Consider the following 16,224-nt stretch of genomic DNA (forward strand, 5'->3'; position numbering starts at 1 on the left):
GAAACTTGCAGGATGTTCAAAGACCTATATATGTCATGACCCCTTTATAACATATGGGCCCTATTTTAACGATCTGAAACGCAAGTATCAAGCGCGAAACGCAAGTAACTTTGTGGGCGGATCTCGGGCGCTGTTGCTGTTATACCGGCGGGATAAACGACTCTTGCGCCCGACGCAAATCTAAAATGTGTTGGTGTGAAGTCGCTTCATTACTCATAGGTGTGGTTTGGGCCTAACGTGAAATAAACCAATCAGAGCGACATCTCACATTCCCTTTAAGAGCAGGCGCGCTTGTTCCATGGCGGATTGCTATTATAACGGCGGATTTGCCAGGAGCGGTTCACAGCCGAGGAGACCGGCGTTCTCGTCAGGGCCGTAAAACACAGAGAAGTGACATTGGGGATGGAGAAACACACCCAGATTAGCTTCGCTTAAACAGGCGTATGATAATTTGGGTAAATGTGTAAGCTAGATTTATGCCTATTTTTTCACATCTTCATGGACACAAAAATTATTTCCCTCGTGTGGAATATTGTTCCTTGTAATAATGTATGATTTACAAAAATGAAAACTGCTGCGTCTGTGTAGATGAGAGAAGCAAAGTGTGTGTGTGTGTTGTGCTCACGCTACATTATGACCAAGCATGCGCCCTTAAAATAGCCTCTGAATAACATGTTCAACGCGCCACTGACTTTAGACGAGGTTTCTCCTGGTCAGTGGAGGAATTGTTTTCTGAAACTGCAAAATAGCACCAGGGAACGTTTGTGCCGGAACACGCCTCCTCTTTTCCCTGAACCGCCCCCGGGAGCGCAAGTTCATTCCCTAATTTACCGGCGTGCGTCTGTGGAGGGAAAAGTCTGCTGTGCATCGGGAGCAGAATAGGAATGATACATGCGTTGCTGTACAAAGTCAATTGCGCTGGGTGTGAGATAGAGCCCTTGTGGTTGATATCTGTGTATCTGACCTGTCGTACTCGATGAAGACCGCGGGCGAGTGCTGGAACAGGTCTCTGATCTGGACACTGGTGCACTGGGCGTACAGGTACTGGTACACCGCATGGATGTGCTCCACAGTCGAGCTGAAGTCTGCTCCTTCAGGATCCTCACACGGATCCTCCGAGGCCTTCGTGCACCAGCGCTTCAGATAGCCAATCATGTCCTCCACACACACACTGTGTCTCATTCCTGCACACACAGTCATACGTCAAGTGTGATTATATGCACCGTTCAAAGGTTTGGCATTGAAACATTTCTGATTATTATCAATGTTGAAAACGGCTGTGAAACGATTAATCGCATCCAAAATAAAAGTTTGTGTTTACATAGTATATGTGTGTGTGTACTGTGTATAATTATTTTGTATATATAAATACACACACATGCATGTTGTATATATTTAAAAAAAAATTGTTATTTATATATAAAAGATTTGTCAGATTATATAGAAATATATATAGCCTACAGTATATACATGCAAATATTTCTTAAATATATACAACATGCATGCGTGTGTATTTATATATACAAAATAATTACACACAGTACACACACACATATATTATGTAAACACACTTTTATTTTGGATTTCGCGATCAATCGTTTCACAGCTCTAGTTGAAAACTGTGATACATTTTATTTCTCAGGATTCTTTGATGAATAGAAAGTTCAAAAGAACAGCATTTATTAGAAATAGAATCTTTTGTAACATTTTAAATATATTTAGTTCACTTTACTTTATCAATTTAATGCGTCCTCGCTAAATCAAAATATTAATTTCTTTATATATAAAAAATCTCTTACTCACCCCAAAATTTTTGAAAAATTGTGTAAGTTCTAAACAAACAAGTGACTTTCTTTCTTTCTTTCCTTCTTTCTTTCTTTCTTCCTTCCTTCCTTTCCTCCTTTCCTTCCTTCTTTCTTTCCTTCTTTCCTTCCTTCCTTCTTTCTTTCTTTCTTTCTTCCTTTCCTTTCCTCCTTTCCTTCTTTCTTTCTTCCTTTCCTTCTTTCTTTCCTTCCTTCCTTCCTTCCTTCTTTCTTTCTTTCTTTCTTCCTTTCCTTTCCTCCTTTCCTTCTTTCTTTCCTTCTTTCTTTCTTTCTTTCTTTCTTTCTTTCTTTCTTTCCTTCCTTCCTTCCTTCCTTCCTTCCTTCCTTCCTTCTTTCTTTCTTTCTTTCTTCCTTTCCTTTCCTCCTTTCCTTCTTTCTTTCCTTCCTTCCTTCCTTCTTTCTTTCTTTCTTCCTTTCCTCCTTTCCTTCTTTCTTTCTTTCCTTCCTTCTTTCTTTCTTCCTTTCCTCCTTTCCTTCTTTCTTTCTTTCTTCCTTTCCTCCTTTCCTTCTTTCTTTCTTTCCTTCCTTCTTTCTTTCTTCCTTTCCTCCTTTCTTTCTTTCTTTCTTTCCTTCCTTCTTTCTTTCTTCCTTTCCTCCTTTCCTTCTTTCTTTCTTTCCTTCCTTCTTTCTTTCCTTTCCTTCTTTCTTTCTTTCCTTCCTTCTTTCTTTCCTTCCTTTCTTCTTTCTTTCCTTCTTTCCTTCCTTCCTTTCTTTCTTTCTTTCTTTCCTTCATTCCTTTCCTTCCTTCTTTCTTTCTTTCCTTCTTTCCTTCCTTCTTTCTTTCTTTCTTCCTTTCCTTCTTTCTTTCCTTCCTTCTTTCTTTCCTTCCTTCCTTCCTTCTTTCTTTCTTTCTTTCCTCCTTTCCTTCTTTCTTTCTTTCCTTCCTTCTTTCTTTCTTTCTTTCCTTTCCTTCTTTCTTTCTTTCCTTTCTTTCTTTCCTACCTTCTTTCTTTCCTTCCTTCTTTCATTCCTTCTTGCTTTCTTTCCTTCCTTCCTTTCTTTCTTTCCTTCCTTCTTTCATTCCTTCCTTCTTTCTTTCTTTCCTTCCTTCTTTCATGCCTTCTTACTTTCTTTCCTTCCTTCTTTCTTTCTTTCCTTCCTTCTTTCATTCCTTCCTTCTTTCTTTCTTTCCTTCCTTCCTTCTTTCTTTCTTTCCTTCCTTCTTTCATTCCTTCTTGCTTTCTTTCCTTCCTTCCTTTCTTTCTTTCCTTCCTTCTTTCATTCCTTCCTTCTTTCTTTCTTTCCTTCCTTCTTTCATGCCTTCTTACTTTCTTTCCTTCCTTCTTTCATTCCTTCCTTCTTTCTTTCTTTCCTTCCTTTCTTTCTTTCCTTCTTTCTTTCTTTCTTTCATTCCTTCTTTCTTTCTTTCTTTCCTTCCTTCCTTTCTTTCCTTCCTTTCTTCTTTCTTTCTTTCCTTCCTTTCTTTCTTTCTTTCCTCCTTTCCTTCTTTCTTTCTTTCCTTCCTTCCTTTCTTTCTTTCCTTCCTTTCTTCTTTCTTTCTTTCTTTCTTTCTCTTTCTTTCCTTCCTTTCTTCTTTCTTTCCTTCCTTTCATCTTTCTTTCTTTCCTTCCTTCTTTCTTTCATTCCTTCTTTCTTTCTTTCTTTCTTTCCTTCCTTTCTTTCATTCCTTCTTTCTTTCCTTCCTTCCTTCTTTCTTTCCTTCCTTCTTTCATTCCTTCCTTCTTTCTTTCCTTCCTTTCTTCTTTCTTTCATTCCTTCTTTCTTTCTCTTTCTTTCCTTCTTTCTTTTTCCTTCTTTCTTTCTTTCATTCCTTCTTTCTTTCCTTCCTTTCTTCTTTCTTTTTCCTTCTTTCCTTCTTTCTTTCCTTCCTTTCTTCTTTCTTTTTCCTTCTTTCTTTCTTTCATTCCTTCTTTCTTTCTTTCTTTCCTTTCTTCTTTCTTTCTTTCTTTTCTTTTTCCTTCTTTCTTTCTTTCCTTCTTTCTTTCTTTCTTTCCTTCTTTCCTTCCTTCTTTCTTTCTTTCTTCCTTTCCTTCCTTCCTTTCTTTCTTTCCTTCCTTTCTTCTTTCTTTCTTTCTCTTTCTTTCCTTCCTTTCTTCTTTCTTTCCTTCTTTCCTTCCTTCTTTCTTTCTTTCTTCCTTTCCTTCCTTCCTTCTTTCTTTCTTTCTTTCTTTCTTTCCTTCCTTCTTTCTTTCTTTCCTTCCTTCTTTCTTTCTTTCTTCCTTTCCTTCCTTCCTTTCTTTCTTTCCTTCCTTTCTTCTTTCTTTCTTTCTTTCTTTCTCTTTCTTTCCTTCCTTTCTTCTTTCTTTCCTTCCTTTCATCTTTCTTTCTTTCCTTCCTTCTTTCTTTCATTCCTTCTTTCTTTCTTTCTTTCTTTCCTTCCTTTCTTTCATTCCTTCTTTCTTTCCTTCCTTCTTTCATTCCTTCCTTTCTTCTTTCTTTCATTCCTTCTTTCTTTCTCTTTCTTTCCTTCCTTTCTTCTTTCTTTTTCCTTCTTTCTTTCTTTCATTCCTTCTTTCTTTCCTTCCTTTCTTCTTTCTTTTTCCTTCTTTCTTTCTTTCATTCCTTCTTTCTTTCTTTCTTTCCTTCCTTTCATTCCTTCTTTCTTTCTTTTCTTTTTCCTTCTTTCTTTCTTTCCTTCTTTCTTTCTTTCTTTCTTTCCTTCTTTCTTTCTTTCTTTCTTTCTTTCCTTCTTTCTTTCTTTCTTTCCTTCTTTCCTTCCTTCTTTCTTTCTTTCTTCCTTTCCTTCTTTCTTTCCTTCCTTCTTTCTTTCCTTCCTTCCTTCTTTCTTTCTTTCCTCCTTTCCTTCTTTCTTTCTTTCCTTCCTTCTTTCTTTCCTTCTTTCTTTCTTTCCTTTCTTTCTTTCCTACCTTCTTTCTTTCCTTCCTTCTTTCATTCCTTCTTGCTTTCTTTCCTTCCTTCCTTTCTTTCTTTCCTTCCTTCTTTCATGCCTTCTTACTTTCTTTCCTTCCTTCTTTCTTTCATTCCTTCCTTCTTTCTTTCTTTCCTTCCTTTCTTTCTTTCCTTCTTTCTTTCTTTCATTCCTTCTTTCTTTCTTTCATTCCTTCTTTCTTTCTTTCTTTCCTTCTTTCTTTCCTTCCTTCCTTTCTTTATTTCCTTCCTTTCTTCTTTCTTTCTTTCCTTCCTTTCTTTCTTTCTTTCCTCCTTTCCTTCTTTCTTTCCTTCCTTCCTTCTTTCTTTCCTTCCTTCTTTCTTTCTTTCCTCCTTTCCTTCTTTCTTTCTTTCCTTCCTTCTTTCTTTCTTTCTTTCTTTCCTTCTTTCTTTCTTTCCTTTCTTTCTTTCCTACCTTCTTTCTTTCCTTCCTTCTTTCATTCCTTCTTTCTTTCCTTCTTTCTTTCTTTCCTTTCTTTCTTTCCTACCTTCTTTCTTTCCTTCCTTCTTTCATTCCTTCTTGCTTTCTTTCCTTCCTTCCTTTCTTTCTTTCCTTCCTTCTTTCATGCCTTCTTACTTTCTTTCCTTCCTTCCTTCTTTCTTTCTTTCCTTCCTTTCTTTCTTTCCTTCTTTCTTTCTTTCATTCCTTCTTTCTTTCTTTCATTCCTTCTTTCTTTCTTTCTTTCCTTCTTTCTTTCCTTCCTTCCTTTCTTTATTTCCTTCCTTTCTTCTTTCTTTCTTTCCTTCCTTTCTTTCTTTCTTTCCTCCTTTCCTTCTTTCTTTCCTTCCTTCTTTCTTTCCTTCCTTCCTTTCTTTCTTTCCTTCCTTTCTTCTTTCTTTCTTTCTTTCTCTTTCTTTCCTTCCTTTCTTCTTTCTTTCCTTCCTTTCTTCTTTCTTTCTTTCCTTCCTTCTTTCTTTCATTCCTTCTTTCTTTCTTTCTTTCCTTCCTTTCTTTCATTCCTTCTTTCTTTCCTTCCTTCCTTCTTTCTTTCCTTCCTTCTTTCATTCCTTCCTTCTTTCTTTCCTTCCTTTCTTCTTTCTTTCATTCCTTCTTTCTTTCCTTCCTTTCTTCTTTCTTTTTCCTTCTTTCTTTCATTCCTTCTTTCTTTCCTTCCTTTCTTCTTTCTTTTTCCTTCTTTCTTTCTTTCATTCCTTCTTTCTTTCTTTCTTTCCTTCCTTTCTTCTTTCTTTCTTTCTTTCATTCCTTCTTTCTTTCTTTTCTTTTTCCTTCTTTCTTTCTTTCCTTCTTTCTTTCTTTATAAAGCACAATTTAATATAACAACAGTTGCCCGAAGTGCTGTAGAAAGAGCTTAAACATAGCTTTAACTTTAGCTTTACCTATTGCTCTGGTGAATTCGCTGGGCGCCTGTACGCTGTGCGCATAGTCGACGTGTGAGCCGAGAAGCTGGTGCACTTGCGTAGAGAAGATGTAGACAGATTTGGGCTGCAGGAACGCTACGGGCCGGCTCTCGTCCCACGGTGGCCTGCGCGCTGGGACCCAGCAGAGCTGCGTGAGGAGATGGTGGAAGGAGGATCTGGCCTCCCGCACGGGCCGTCCCTGGCTGTCCGAGACCTGCGACCTGAGGTACTGGGAGTACTTCTCTCTACAACACACAGCACAGGTTTTCATGTCAAAACACATGCATTGGCTTTACATGAATGAGCAACAAAAGACCAAAGCACGGACATCACCGGCAGAAACATGCGCTCGACAAAACAATAAAAAAACAGACAAAAGTCGGCACACCAAGCCCCCGAAATATGCAAAAATAATAAACACACACAAGTTACGTTTCAAGCACGCAGGCTCCTCGTCAGACAATTAAAAGACAATTATTCGTCCGTTTCTTTAAGATTTTTCCTTGGTTTTCTATTGCAGGTTTTATGATTCTCGTTATTAATTTTGAATGTTTAAAATTTGACTTTCACATTTAGTATTTTTCTTTTTCTTTTGTGTTCCATGACTTTTTTAAAAATCTTTTTTGTTTATTCTTTCCTCTCTCATGTGTCATGTGATCTGTTAATGAATCATCTGTGATTATAAAGGTTTGTTGGGTAATAACTTACTAGTTAATTTTGAAAATGCATTATCTTACAGTAACTAATGGGACCTTATTGTAAATGTTACCAAACCCTACGAATGGCACAAGCTGATTGGCCTCTGTTCATCCTGCAGCCAATGAGATCGCTTGCTCAACATTTAAATCGTCAGTGTTTGCTGTAAGTTCCTCTGAACCCCTCCGCCTCCCCAGCTCCACCTGCCTAGATCTGCTCTTTACGCAGCAGAAGCATATCTACTCCACAAAGACCAAATACATCAACACTGCCATATTTAATTACATACTAAATCTATTCCAAGAGCTGTCATGATTGAAATAAATTAAACTTAAATAGCAATATGCAGTTTGTGCACTATTTCAGTCTGAAAAATGAGTAAAAGCAGCACTATATGTTTGCTGTGGATCTGGTCGAGCGGGTGGATGTGTTTTGGCTTATGAATGGAAATGGAGCATAAAGCCAGGTGGCGGTTCATGCGAGGTCAGCTGACAGAGGACAGTACTGCATATGCATTAAAATACATGGCATTTCATCCGTGCATCTGAAGAACTGTGCTGTACAGTCAAAGTTTATTCACCTTCAACATTTCTCACATTATCAGTTTATTCGCTATAGTTTAGAAAATGGTAATAAAATATGACAAGAACTCATTTGACTGGTTTTGTCCGTCCTTCTGTTAGACTGTCTCACACATGAATTATGTTGAATATCTGTCAGCTGTTAAATTTAACTACACAATTAGATAATACCAGTTTAGCTCAACCAATCACCAAGCACTGCTTCATTGTGTTCAGTCTGTGTGTAAAAAGAGCATTAGCAATTAAAGAAAACACACTTCAGCAAAACATGATCAGCTCAAAGTGTCCGAATCATTTCTGGTCCCAAATTTTGTATAAATTTTACAGTGTATGAAGAATATTTGGGTATAATATGTCACAGTTTACTTTATTTTGCTCTCCGCACTTCCATAAATGAACTATAATGTCCTGATCACACTAGTGAAACTATATAAAAAATTGCATCTGGTGTCTGAATAATGTTTGGTTTGACTGTACATTCCTTTGAGAGCTTTATAAAACCGAGCGACCAAGAATAGACTGATTCCCGATTAGGATCTGACGTGGTTTTATGGTCATCAGACACAGTCCATCAACTAAACAGACCAGTCCTTCAAGCACACACACATATGCCAGACAGCAGGCACAATATTTTCTTCCCTTTAGAGCTTATGTGATCAAAAATGATCAAATGCAGATGATGAATTGCATGCCAGACTAATAGTGCGACCGTAGGGTTTGAATAATCTGGACTAAAGAGCTGTTCGGAAAGCAGATTGAGCATAAGTGGAGTGTGAATCATGAGGGATAAAGGCATTACTTGCTCGCTTTCTGGGTGAGTTTAAGTTTAGATCGCTTTTCCAGCCATAGTGCAAAGCAAAATTTACACGAATGCATTGTAATGCCAGCATTTCCTGCAATGCTATTCACCAGCGGCCGCTGAGCGTCCAAACAAAGCCACGGCAAAGCAAATACTCGTGGCCTTGCAGTCTAAATTGAAAATGATGAGCTAAAGAAGTTCATTGTGGCAAAGTAATGCCAATCTCAACATGCACAAACAAACAGCATTTGTTTTCAGCCCTGAAAAACACACAAAACACACATAAAACAGGAAAGAGCTTTAAGATTGACTGTATAAATAGGTATATGTTTACAGACTGCTGAAAGCCACAGGACAGAGAAGCAGATGGATCGCTGTGATTCACAGAAACATCTGGATCCAGGCAGAGAAAGCTGGATTTGCAGTTATTGTGTGTCAACATGCTGAATATAGGGGTAAAATCACACCCTATATATTGTATTGTTATATATTGTATTGACAACTCATCAATTAAATATTTACCATCGTATATTCTGCATAATTGGATGTTTTTTAATAAACACTGACAAAAAGCTACACAAGTTTTAGGGCTGGAGGATATGATGATATATATAACACTGATATGAGTGATCACCCGGATTTAGACATATTGGGCTCTATCTCGCTCTATCTCGCACCCAGCGCAATTGACTTTGTACAGCGACGCATGTATCATTCCTATTTCTCACCCGCGCACAGCGGACTTTTCCCTCCACAGACGCACGTCGGTAAATTAGGGAATGAACTTGCGCTCCCGGGGCCGGTTCAGGGAAAAGAGGAGGCGTGTTCCGGCGCAAACGTTCCCTGGTGCTATTGTGCAGTTTCAGAAAATAATTCCGGAATTTTTTTCTTGCGTTTTCATGCATTGCGCATGTTATTCAGATGCTATTTTGAGGGCGCATGCTTGGCCATAATCATGTGTAGCATGAGTACAACGCACACATTTACATTTATGCATTTGGCAGACGCTTTTATCCAAAGTGACTTACATTGCATTTTTACATTCTTATCAGTTCTTGCTTTCCCTGGGAATCGAACCCATGACCTTGACGTTGCAAGAGCCAACGCTCTACTGTTTGAGCTACAGGAAAGCTATATGAGTATAGCACACACACTTTGCTTCTCTCATCTACACACAGACGCAGCAGTTTTTATTTTTGCAAACCATACATTATTACATGGAAAAATATTACCACACGAGGGAAATCATTGTTGTGTCCATGAAGATGTGAAGCATAAAAAAGGCATAAATCTAGCTTACACATTTACCCAAATTATCATACGCCTGTTTAACCGAAGCTAATCTGTGTGTGTTTCTCCATCCCCAATGTCACTTCTCTGTGTTTTACGGCCCTGACGGGAACGTCGGTCTCCTCGGCTGTGAACCGCTCCTGCAAATCCGCCGTTATTATAGCAATCCGCCATGGAACAAGCGCACCTGCTCTTAAAGGGAATGTGAGATGTCGCTCTGATTGGTTTATTTCACGTTACGCCCAAACCACACCTATGAGTAATAAAGCGACTTCAGACCAACACATTTTAGATTTGCGTCGGGCGCAAGAGTCGTTTATCCCGCCGGTGTAACAGCAACAGCGCCCGAGACACGCCCACAAAGTTACTTGCGTTTCACACTTGATACTTGCGTTTCAGATCGCTAAAATAGGGCCCATATTGTGTTTATATAAAGCGTTCACAGGCTAATTTGCTTTATGTTTTTCCTCGGCGTCGAAATCAGGCTCATATAAACGTCAGGAAACACGATTCCTGCTGCATGTCAATATCCACGATCACTGGATCTTTGGTAAGTTGTAAGAAACACCTTTAGTTTAAACTGATACTCGTTTGTTTTACTCGTGTTTTCCCAGTTTCCCCTGTTAAATCCAGTCACTCAGTGCGACTGAGGGAGTGTGTTCCCGCAGGAAAGTGACCTCAATGCATAGCCTGATTTATATTATATAGGCTTGCAACGCCAAGGTCACGGGTTCGATTCCCAGGGAAAGCAGGAACTGATAAGAATGTAAATGTGTAGCTTGAAATGCAATGTAAGTCGCTTTGGATAAAAACGTCTGCCAAATGCATATATGTAAATATATAATTATAATTTGCATGAACATAGGGAGCACACATCTTCTGCAGTGTTTCTTTACCCAGCGTCCCAGTGCTTGTCCATCAGGCTGATGAGAGCTCGTCTCTGCTGTAGTTTAGTGTTCGCCTGCAGATTCTCGACGGTGGCCAGCGTGTGAAACTCAGCGCAGTGATGATCCTCGATGACGTAAAGCCCGTCCGAAGTCTTCGGCCACAGCTCGCTCTCCACTGCCCACGGGCTCGACGCCTGGAGGAGACATCAGGTTATTCGGGATCATGCGGAGTGCACTGGATCACTGGGAAACACTACTGTACTCTTATGAGGCTTATGAAGATGAGTTCAGAATGCAATATCAATGAACTACACTGCAAAAAAATGCTTTCCTTACTTAGTATTTTTGTCTTGTTTCTAGTCCAAGTTTCTGAAAATTCTTAAATCAAGAAGTATTTACTAGATAAGTAAAATGACATAAGAAATGTATGGAAGCTTGTTTCCGCCACAGAATGAAAAATAAAAATGGTCATTGCAACTTTTTATCTCACAATTCCAACTTTATTTCTCGCAATTCCGAGTTTATCTATATAAAGTCGCAATTGCAAGTTATAAAGTCAGAATTGCGAGATATAAAGTTGCAATTGCGTGTTATAAATTAGAATTGCTAGATGTAAACTCGAAATTCTGCGAAAAAAAGTTGCAATTATCTTTTAAAATCTTCCATAGAAATTTTATCTTGTTTTCTGATAATAAAAAAAAAATCTAAATTAAGTGAGTTTTTGTTTAAAACAAGCAAAATTATCTGCCAACAGAGTAAGAAAAATAACCTTGTTTTTCATTAGAATTAAGATTATGTTTCTTACCCCATTGGCAAATAATTTAGCTTGAAACTTTCGATTTTTTCGAACTTTTTAATTTCGATTTTTTTTTTTTTTTTAGAAAACAAGATATAATTTTAATAAATACTTAGTATTTCTGTCTTGTTTCCAGTCCAAATATCAAACATTTCTTAAATCAAGATGCATTTACCAGATGAGTAATATGACATAAGATATTAAGTCTTGTTTTCTGGGGAAATAAATAAAAATTAATTGAGTTTTTGCTTAAAACAAGCTAAATTATCTGGCAATGGGGTAGAAAAAAAATTTGTTTCTGTTTGAATTAAGATTATTTTTCTGACTCCATTGGCAGATAATTTAGCTTGTTTTAAGCAAAAACTCAATTAATTTTGATGAATTCCCACGGAAAACAGGACATGATATCTTGATTTAAGAATGTTTAGCTATCTGGACTGGAAACGAGACAAATATACTGAGTAAGAAAAGCATTTTTTTGCATTGTACAAAATACATAAATAAGACACGATTCAATTTAATTTTCATTGCTGGTTCATGCTCAACAGTACATGTATTCTTATCGGCTCTTAACTCATCATGACTCAGGTTTTAAATCCTATATGCGGTTCAAAATATTGTTATATTGGGAGTTTGTGATGTTTTCTACGTATTTATGCCTTGTACGGCACTTTGGTCATCCATGAGTTGCTTTGAATGTGCTCTATAAAGTAATGAGTCGGCTGTTTTAATGAACTGGTCGAAAAGTTATTTATTTGAATGAATTACATGCTAAATGCATCAGTAGTGCTACTGGATGAACATCACTGAATGCACATTTATATGACGAGGTCAGGCACAGTCAATGTCATATTTTAGCTGTGTTTCATAATCACCCATGTCTGGTATTTTCCTCTGTTCTCATTTCATTTAGGATAAAAAACAACAACCTACAATCACAGAACAGCATGTGTGCAACATGTTATTAAAGACAGGAGGCCACAAATGGCATTGGAAGTTGAGGAGTTCAGCTTTGACGTCCCTCTTTTATCACATCCAATTAGTGCCAATTTCACACTTTCACTCCACTAAACGGCTCACAGTGAGGAGCGCCGTGATTGGCTGAAATCGAGGTTGCGCACAAAACAAAAGCGAGCGCTGACATGCTTCATTAGTTTGCCTCCCGTTGACACGCTCACTGCAAAAAAATGCTTTTCTTACTTAGTATTTCTGTCTTGTTTCCAGTCCAAATATCAAACATTTCTTAAATCAAGAAGCATTTACCAGATGAGTAAAATGACATAAGATATTAAGTCTTGTTTTCCGGGGAAATAAATAAAAAAATAAGTGAGTTTTTGCTTAAAACAAGCTAAATTATCTGAAAATGGGGTAGAAAAAAAAAATTGGTTTCTGTTTGAAGATTAAGATTAGATTATTTTTCTAACCCCATCGGAAGATAATTTAGCTTTTTTAAGCAAAAACTCACTTAATTTTGATGAATTCCGCCAGAAAACAGGACATAATATCTTATGTCATTTTACTCATCTGGTAAATGCATCTTGATTTAAGAAATGTTTGATATTTGGACTGGAAACAAGACAGAAATACTAAGATCAGCATTTTTTGCACTGTGACACACACACGTTCTGATCCGTGTGCCGAGACTCACGCCACTCGCTCTCACCAGTTCAGAGGTCGTGAATGTGCGCTTCTCCTTCCTGAAGATCAGAAGGTCTCGCACTCCCAGAGAACTGAAGATCTCTCTCCATCCGCTCACGTCTCTATCGGCCTTCAGATAGCAGGCGTCCAGCAGAACCCAGTCCACACCTGGGAAAAGGAAAAGAACTGGTTGGGTCTGAAAGCACTGGATGGATCCACTGCAAAACTCTCCGTGTTCATGCACAATTCATGCTTCTGTAAGTCCATACAAAACACTTTGAGTTCGGTGCTTCAATAGGGTATATGTCGAACGCCGCATTACGAAACCGGAAAACAGAACGCATCGCTTCCGGTTCAGGTCTTTTGTATGTGCTTCATGCATTTTTTTACTGTTTTACTCAAGATAACTTAAAAGGAGCGAGCAAAGATGATCATAACCAATGTCCCTCGCATGTGAAGATCGATATTTAAAAGTAAAAAAAAATAAAAATCTTCACACTAACGTTTAGATATTTAAATAGAATAAAAAGCCAATAACAAAGTGAGATAGGTAGGTTAGCTGATTACCTTAAAATTCCATAGATATCGGCATCAGTTCATACGGCTGTTAACACTTTCTATGACAAGCGGATGCGATGAGACCAGGTTTCCGGTTTCGTCACGCGACGTTCGACATATACCCTATTCTAGGGTGAATCAATTACACTGCAAGAAATGCTTTTCTTACTTAGTATTTCTGTCTTGTTTCCAGTCCAAATATCAAAAAATTCTTACATCAAGATGCATTTACTAGATGAGTAAAATTACATAAGATATTATGTCCTGTTTTCCGGGGGAATTAATCAGTTCAAAACAGAAACAAGATTATTTTTCTTACCCCATGGGCAGATAATTGTGCTTGGTTTAAGCAAAAACTCACTTAATTTTTATTTATTTCCCCAGAAAACAGAAATTTATTTCCCCAGACTTAATATCTTATGTAATTGTACTACTTTAGTAAATGCATCTTGATTTAAGAAATATTATGAAATGATATTTGGACTGGAAACAAGACAAAAATACTAAGTAAGCATTTTTTGCAGTGTAATTGGGACAGTCATAAACTGTGAAGTTTATTCCAAAACTGAAGTAATTTGATCAAACTGAATATTTCTGTAGGTTTTGAAACGGTAACACTTTACAATAAAGTTCCATTAGTAAACGTTACATTATTAACATATCCTTATTAACATTAGTTAGTAAAAATACAACTGATTATTGTTAGTTCATGTTAGCTCAGGCCCATTATATAATATGAATTATTTTATTTGAATAATGTATTACTAAATGATGAAATTAACATAAAGTAAGATGCTTTAGAAGTATTTTGTATTGTTAGTTCATGTTAACTAATGTAGATAATATGGAAGCTTGTTTCCGCCAGATTTAAAAAATAAAAAAGGTAATTGCGATTTTTTAATCTCATAATTCTGACTTTTTTTCTCACAATTGCGAGTTTATATCTCAAAACCAGAATGGCAAGTAATAAACTCGTTATCGCAAAGAATTGCTAGGAAAAGGTCATAATTGCGAGATATAAACTTGAAATCGAAAGAAAAAAGTCAGAATTGCGAGATAAACTCACAATTGCAGAAAAAAAAGTCTGAATTGTGAGATACGATCACAATTGCAAGTTATAAATTCAGAATTGCGAGGTATAAACTTGGAATTGCGAGGAATAAAGTCAAAATTGCAAGAAAAAAAAAGTTGAATTGAAAAACTCGCAATTGCAAGAAAAAAGTCAGAATTGCGAGAAATAAAGTCAGAATTGCGAGATAAACTTGGAATTGAGATAAATAAAGTCAGAATTGCGAGAAATAAAGTCAGAATTGTGAGATAAACTTGGACTTTAGATAAATAAAGTCAGAATTGCGAGAAATAAAGCAAGAATTGCAAGATAAACTTGGAATTGAGATAAAGTCAGAATTGTGAGATAAACTTGGAATTGAGATAAATAAAGTCAGAATTGCGAGAAATAAAGCCAGAATTGCGAGAAATAAAGTCAGAATTGCGAGATAAACTTGGAATTGAGATAAATAAAGTCAGAATTGCGAGAAATAAAGTCAGAATTGTGAGATAAACTTGGACTTTAGATAAATAAAGTCAGAATTGCAAGAAATAAAGTCAGAATTGCAAGATAAACTTGGAATTGAGATAAATAAAGTCAGAATTGTGAGATAAAAAGTCACAATTAGGATCTTTTAGTTTTTTTTATTCCGTTGTGGACAAAAGCTTTCATAAGTTAACTAATCAAACCTCAATGTAAAGCGTCACCTTTGAATCTTAATTCATCAAGAAGCTACACTTTTAATTTTCAAAATTATTTTTCGAAAATGCAAACAAAACACTGAAGTTTCTAAGAGATCATTGGAGTGCGTGTTACGAGAAAACACCATTTCATTTCAAATGTTTAATTTAATGTGTTACTTGCCATTTCTTTGCAATTATTTGTGAATTTTACCAGCAATTTCAAAGCAAATCCCACACCAAGGTGCAGTTGTTTACCAGGGAGCATGCTGGGAAGGTCGATGTTGTCGTACTGGCTGGAGAACTGTACTTTGCTCTGTGAAGGGAAGAGAAAGCCCTCGCTGGTCAGCACAGGTATGTATGCGGCGAGGCTCCTGTAGTCCTGATCCCGAGAGTGCATTTTGATGAACACCAGGTAGCTGACGACAACATCCCTGGGCTTTTTCTAGAAGAAAAGGGAATTAAATAAGAATATGAGGCACAGTCATAAGAGATGAAAGCATTTTCACACACTTGATCCAGAAGCACCCTTTCCTAAAAGCATCGTTAGCCAACTATGGTCGCAAGTTTCATCGTTATCAGCAGTTCAACGAGTCGGTGTTTCCCGAAACCATCGTTCCAACGAACATTCGCAAACCGCATCGCAGAGTTGTGTGTGTGAGCGACAGATCTTGACCTGTGGTTAGAAGAAGAGTTTCTAGTTTTCATGACATGTGGACTCAATAAATCCTGATCTTGAGCAAAATAACCAAGCTGACATTCAGAGCAATCTGTCTTTTATTTAGAACACATACAAATGTCATTTACATCTTTTAGTTCGTCAAGAGATTTAAAGTGTTGTTTTTGAAGAGTGCGCATGTGTGAACGAGCTCTGGTGCGTAAGAACGAGTCTATGATTGAATCTGGAAATAAAGCAAAATAACTGAGAAAAATGAGAAATAGTCCTCAGATGCCATTTTCATCATTTACAGCAAAACATCTCGCATTAATTCAATCTGAAACAGATTCATTAAAAGTAGTTATTACTCCACCACACGTGTGACATCATTAACCAACATGTTTGAACGACCAATTTGTGACACTACGGTTTCGGGAAACAGTCGAGACGAGCTAGTGGATCGCAAGCTGTGTCATAAGAAAAGATCATCATCAATACGGATGCATGATATATCAGTACTATATTAGTTATTGGCCAATAATATATTTTTTTTGTTGTTGT

At 37.2% G+C, this 16,224-nt stretch overlaps 1 protein-coding gene across 10 annotated transcripts in view; it reads right to left on the reverse strand.

Moving 5' to 3' along the window:
* Window positions 1-16,224, reverse strand: part of LOC307147298 (uncharacterized protein) — a 117,693-nt gene that overhangs the window by 22,629 nt on the left and 78,840 nt on the right. For all 10 annotated transcript variants that reach the window (XM_079851941.1, XM_079851942.1, XM_079851938.1 and 7 more), the window contains 5 exons: window positions 15,264-15,450; window positions 12,745-12,887; window positions 10,295-10,479; window positions 6,012-6,277; window positions 965-1,184 (listed from right to left, as the gene is read on the reverse strand). In XM_079851941.1, the coding sequence (XP_079708067.1) occupies window positions 965-1,184; window positions 6,012-6,277; window positions 10,295-10,479; window positions 12,745-12,887; window positions 15,264-15,450 (1,001 nt within the window). The remainder of the gene's footprint in view (window positions 1-964; window positions 1,185-6,011; window positions 6,278-10,294; window positions 10,480-12,744; window positions 12,888-15,263; window positions 15,451-16,224) is intronic.

The sequence above is a fragment of the Squalius cephalus genome (assembly GCF_949319135.1).
Source record: "Squalius cephalus genome assembly, chromosome: 19".
Lineage (NCBI taxonomy): Eukaryota > Metazoa > Chordata > Actinopteri > Cypriniformes > Leuciscidae > Squalius > Squalius cephalus.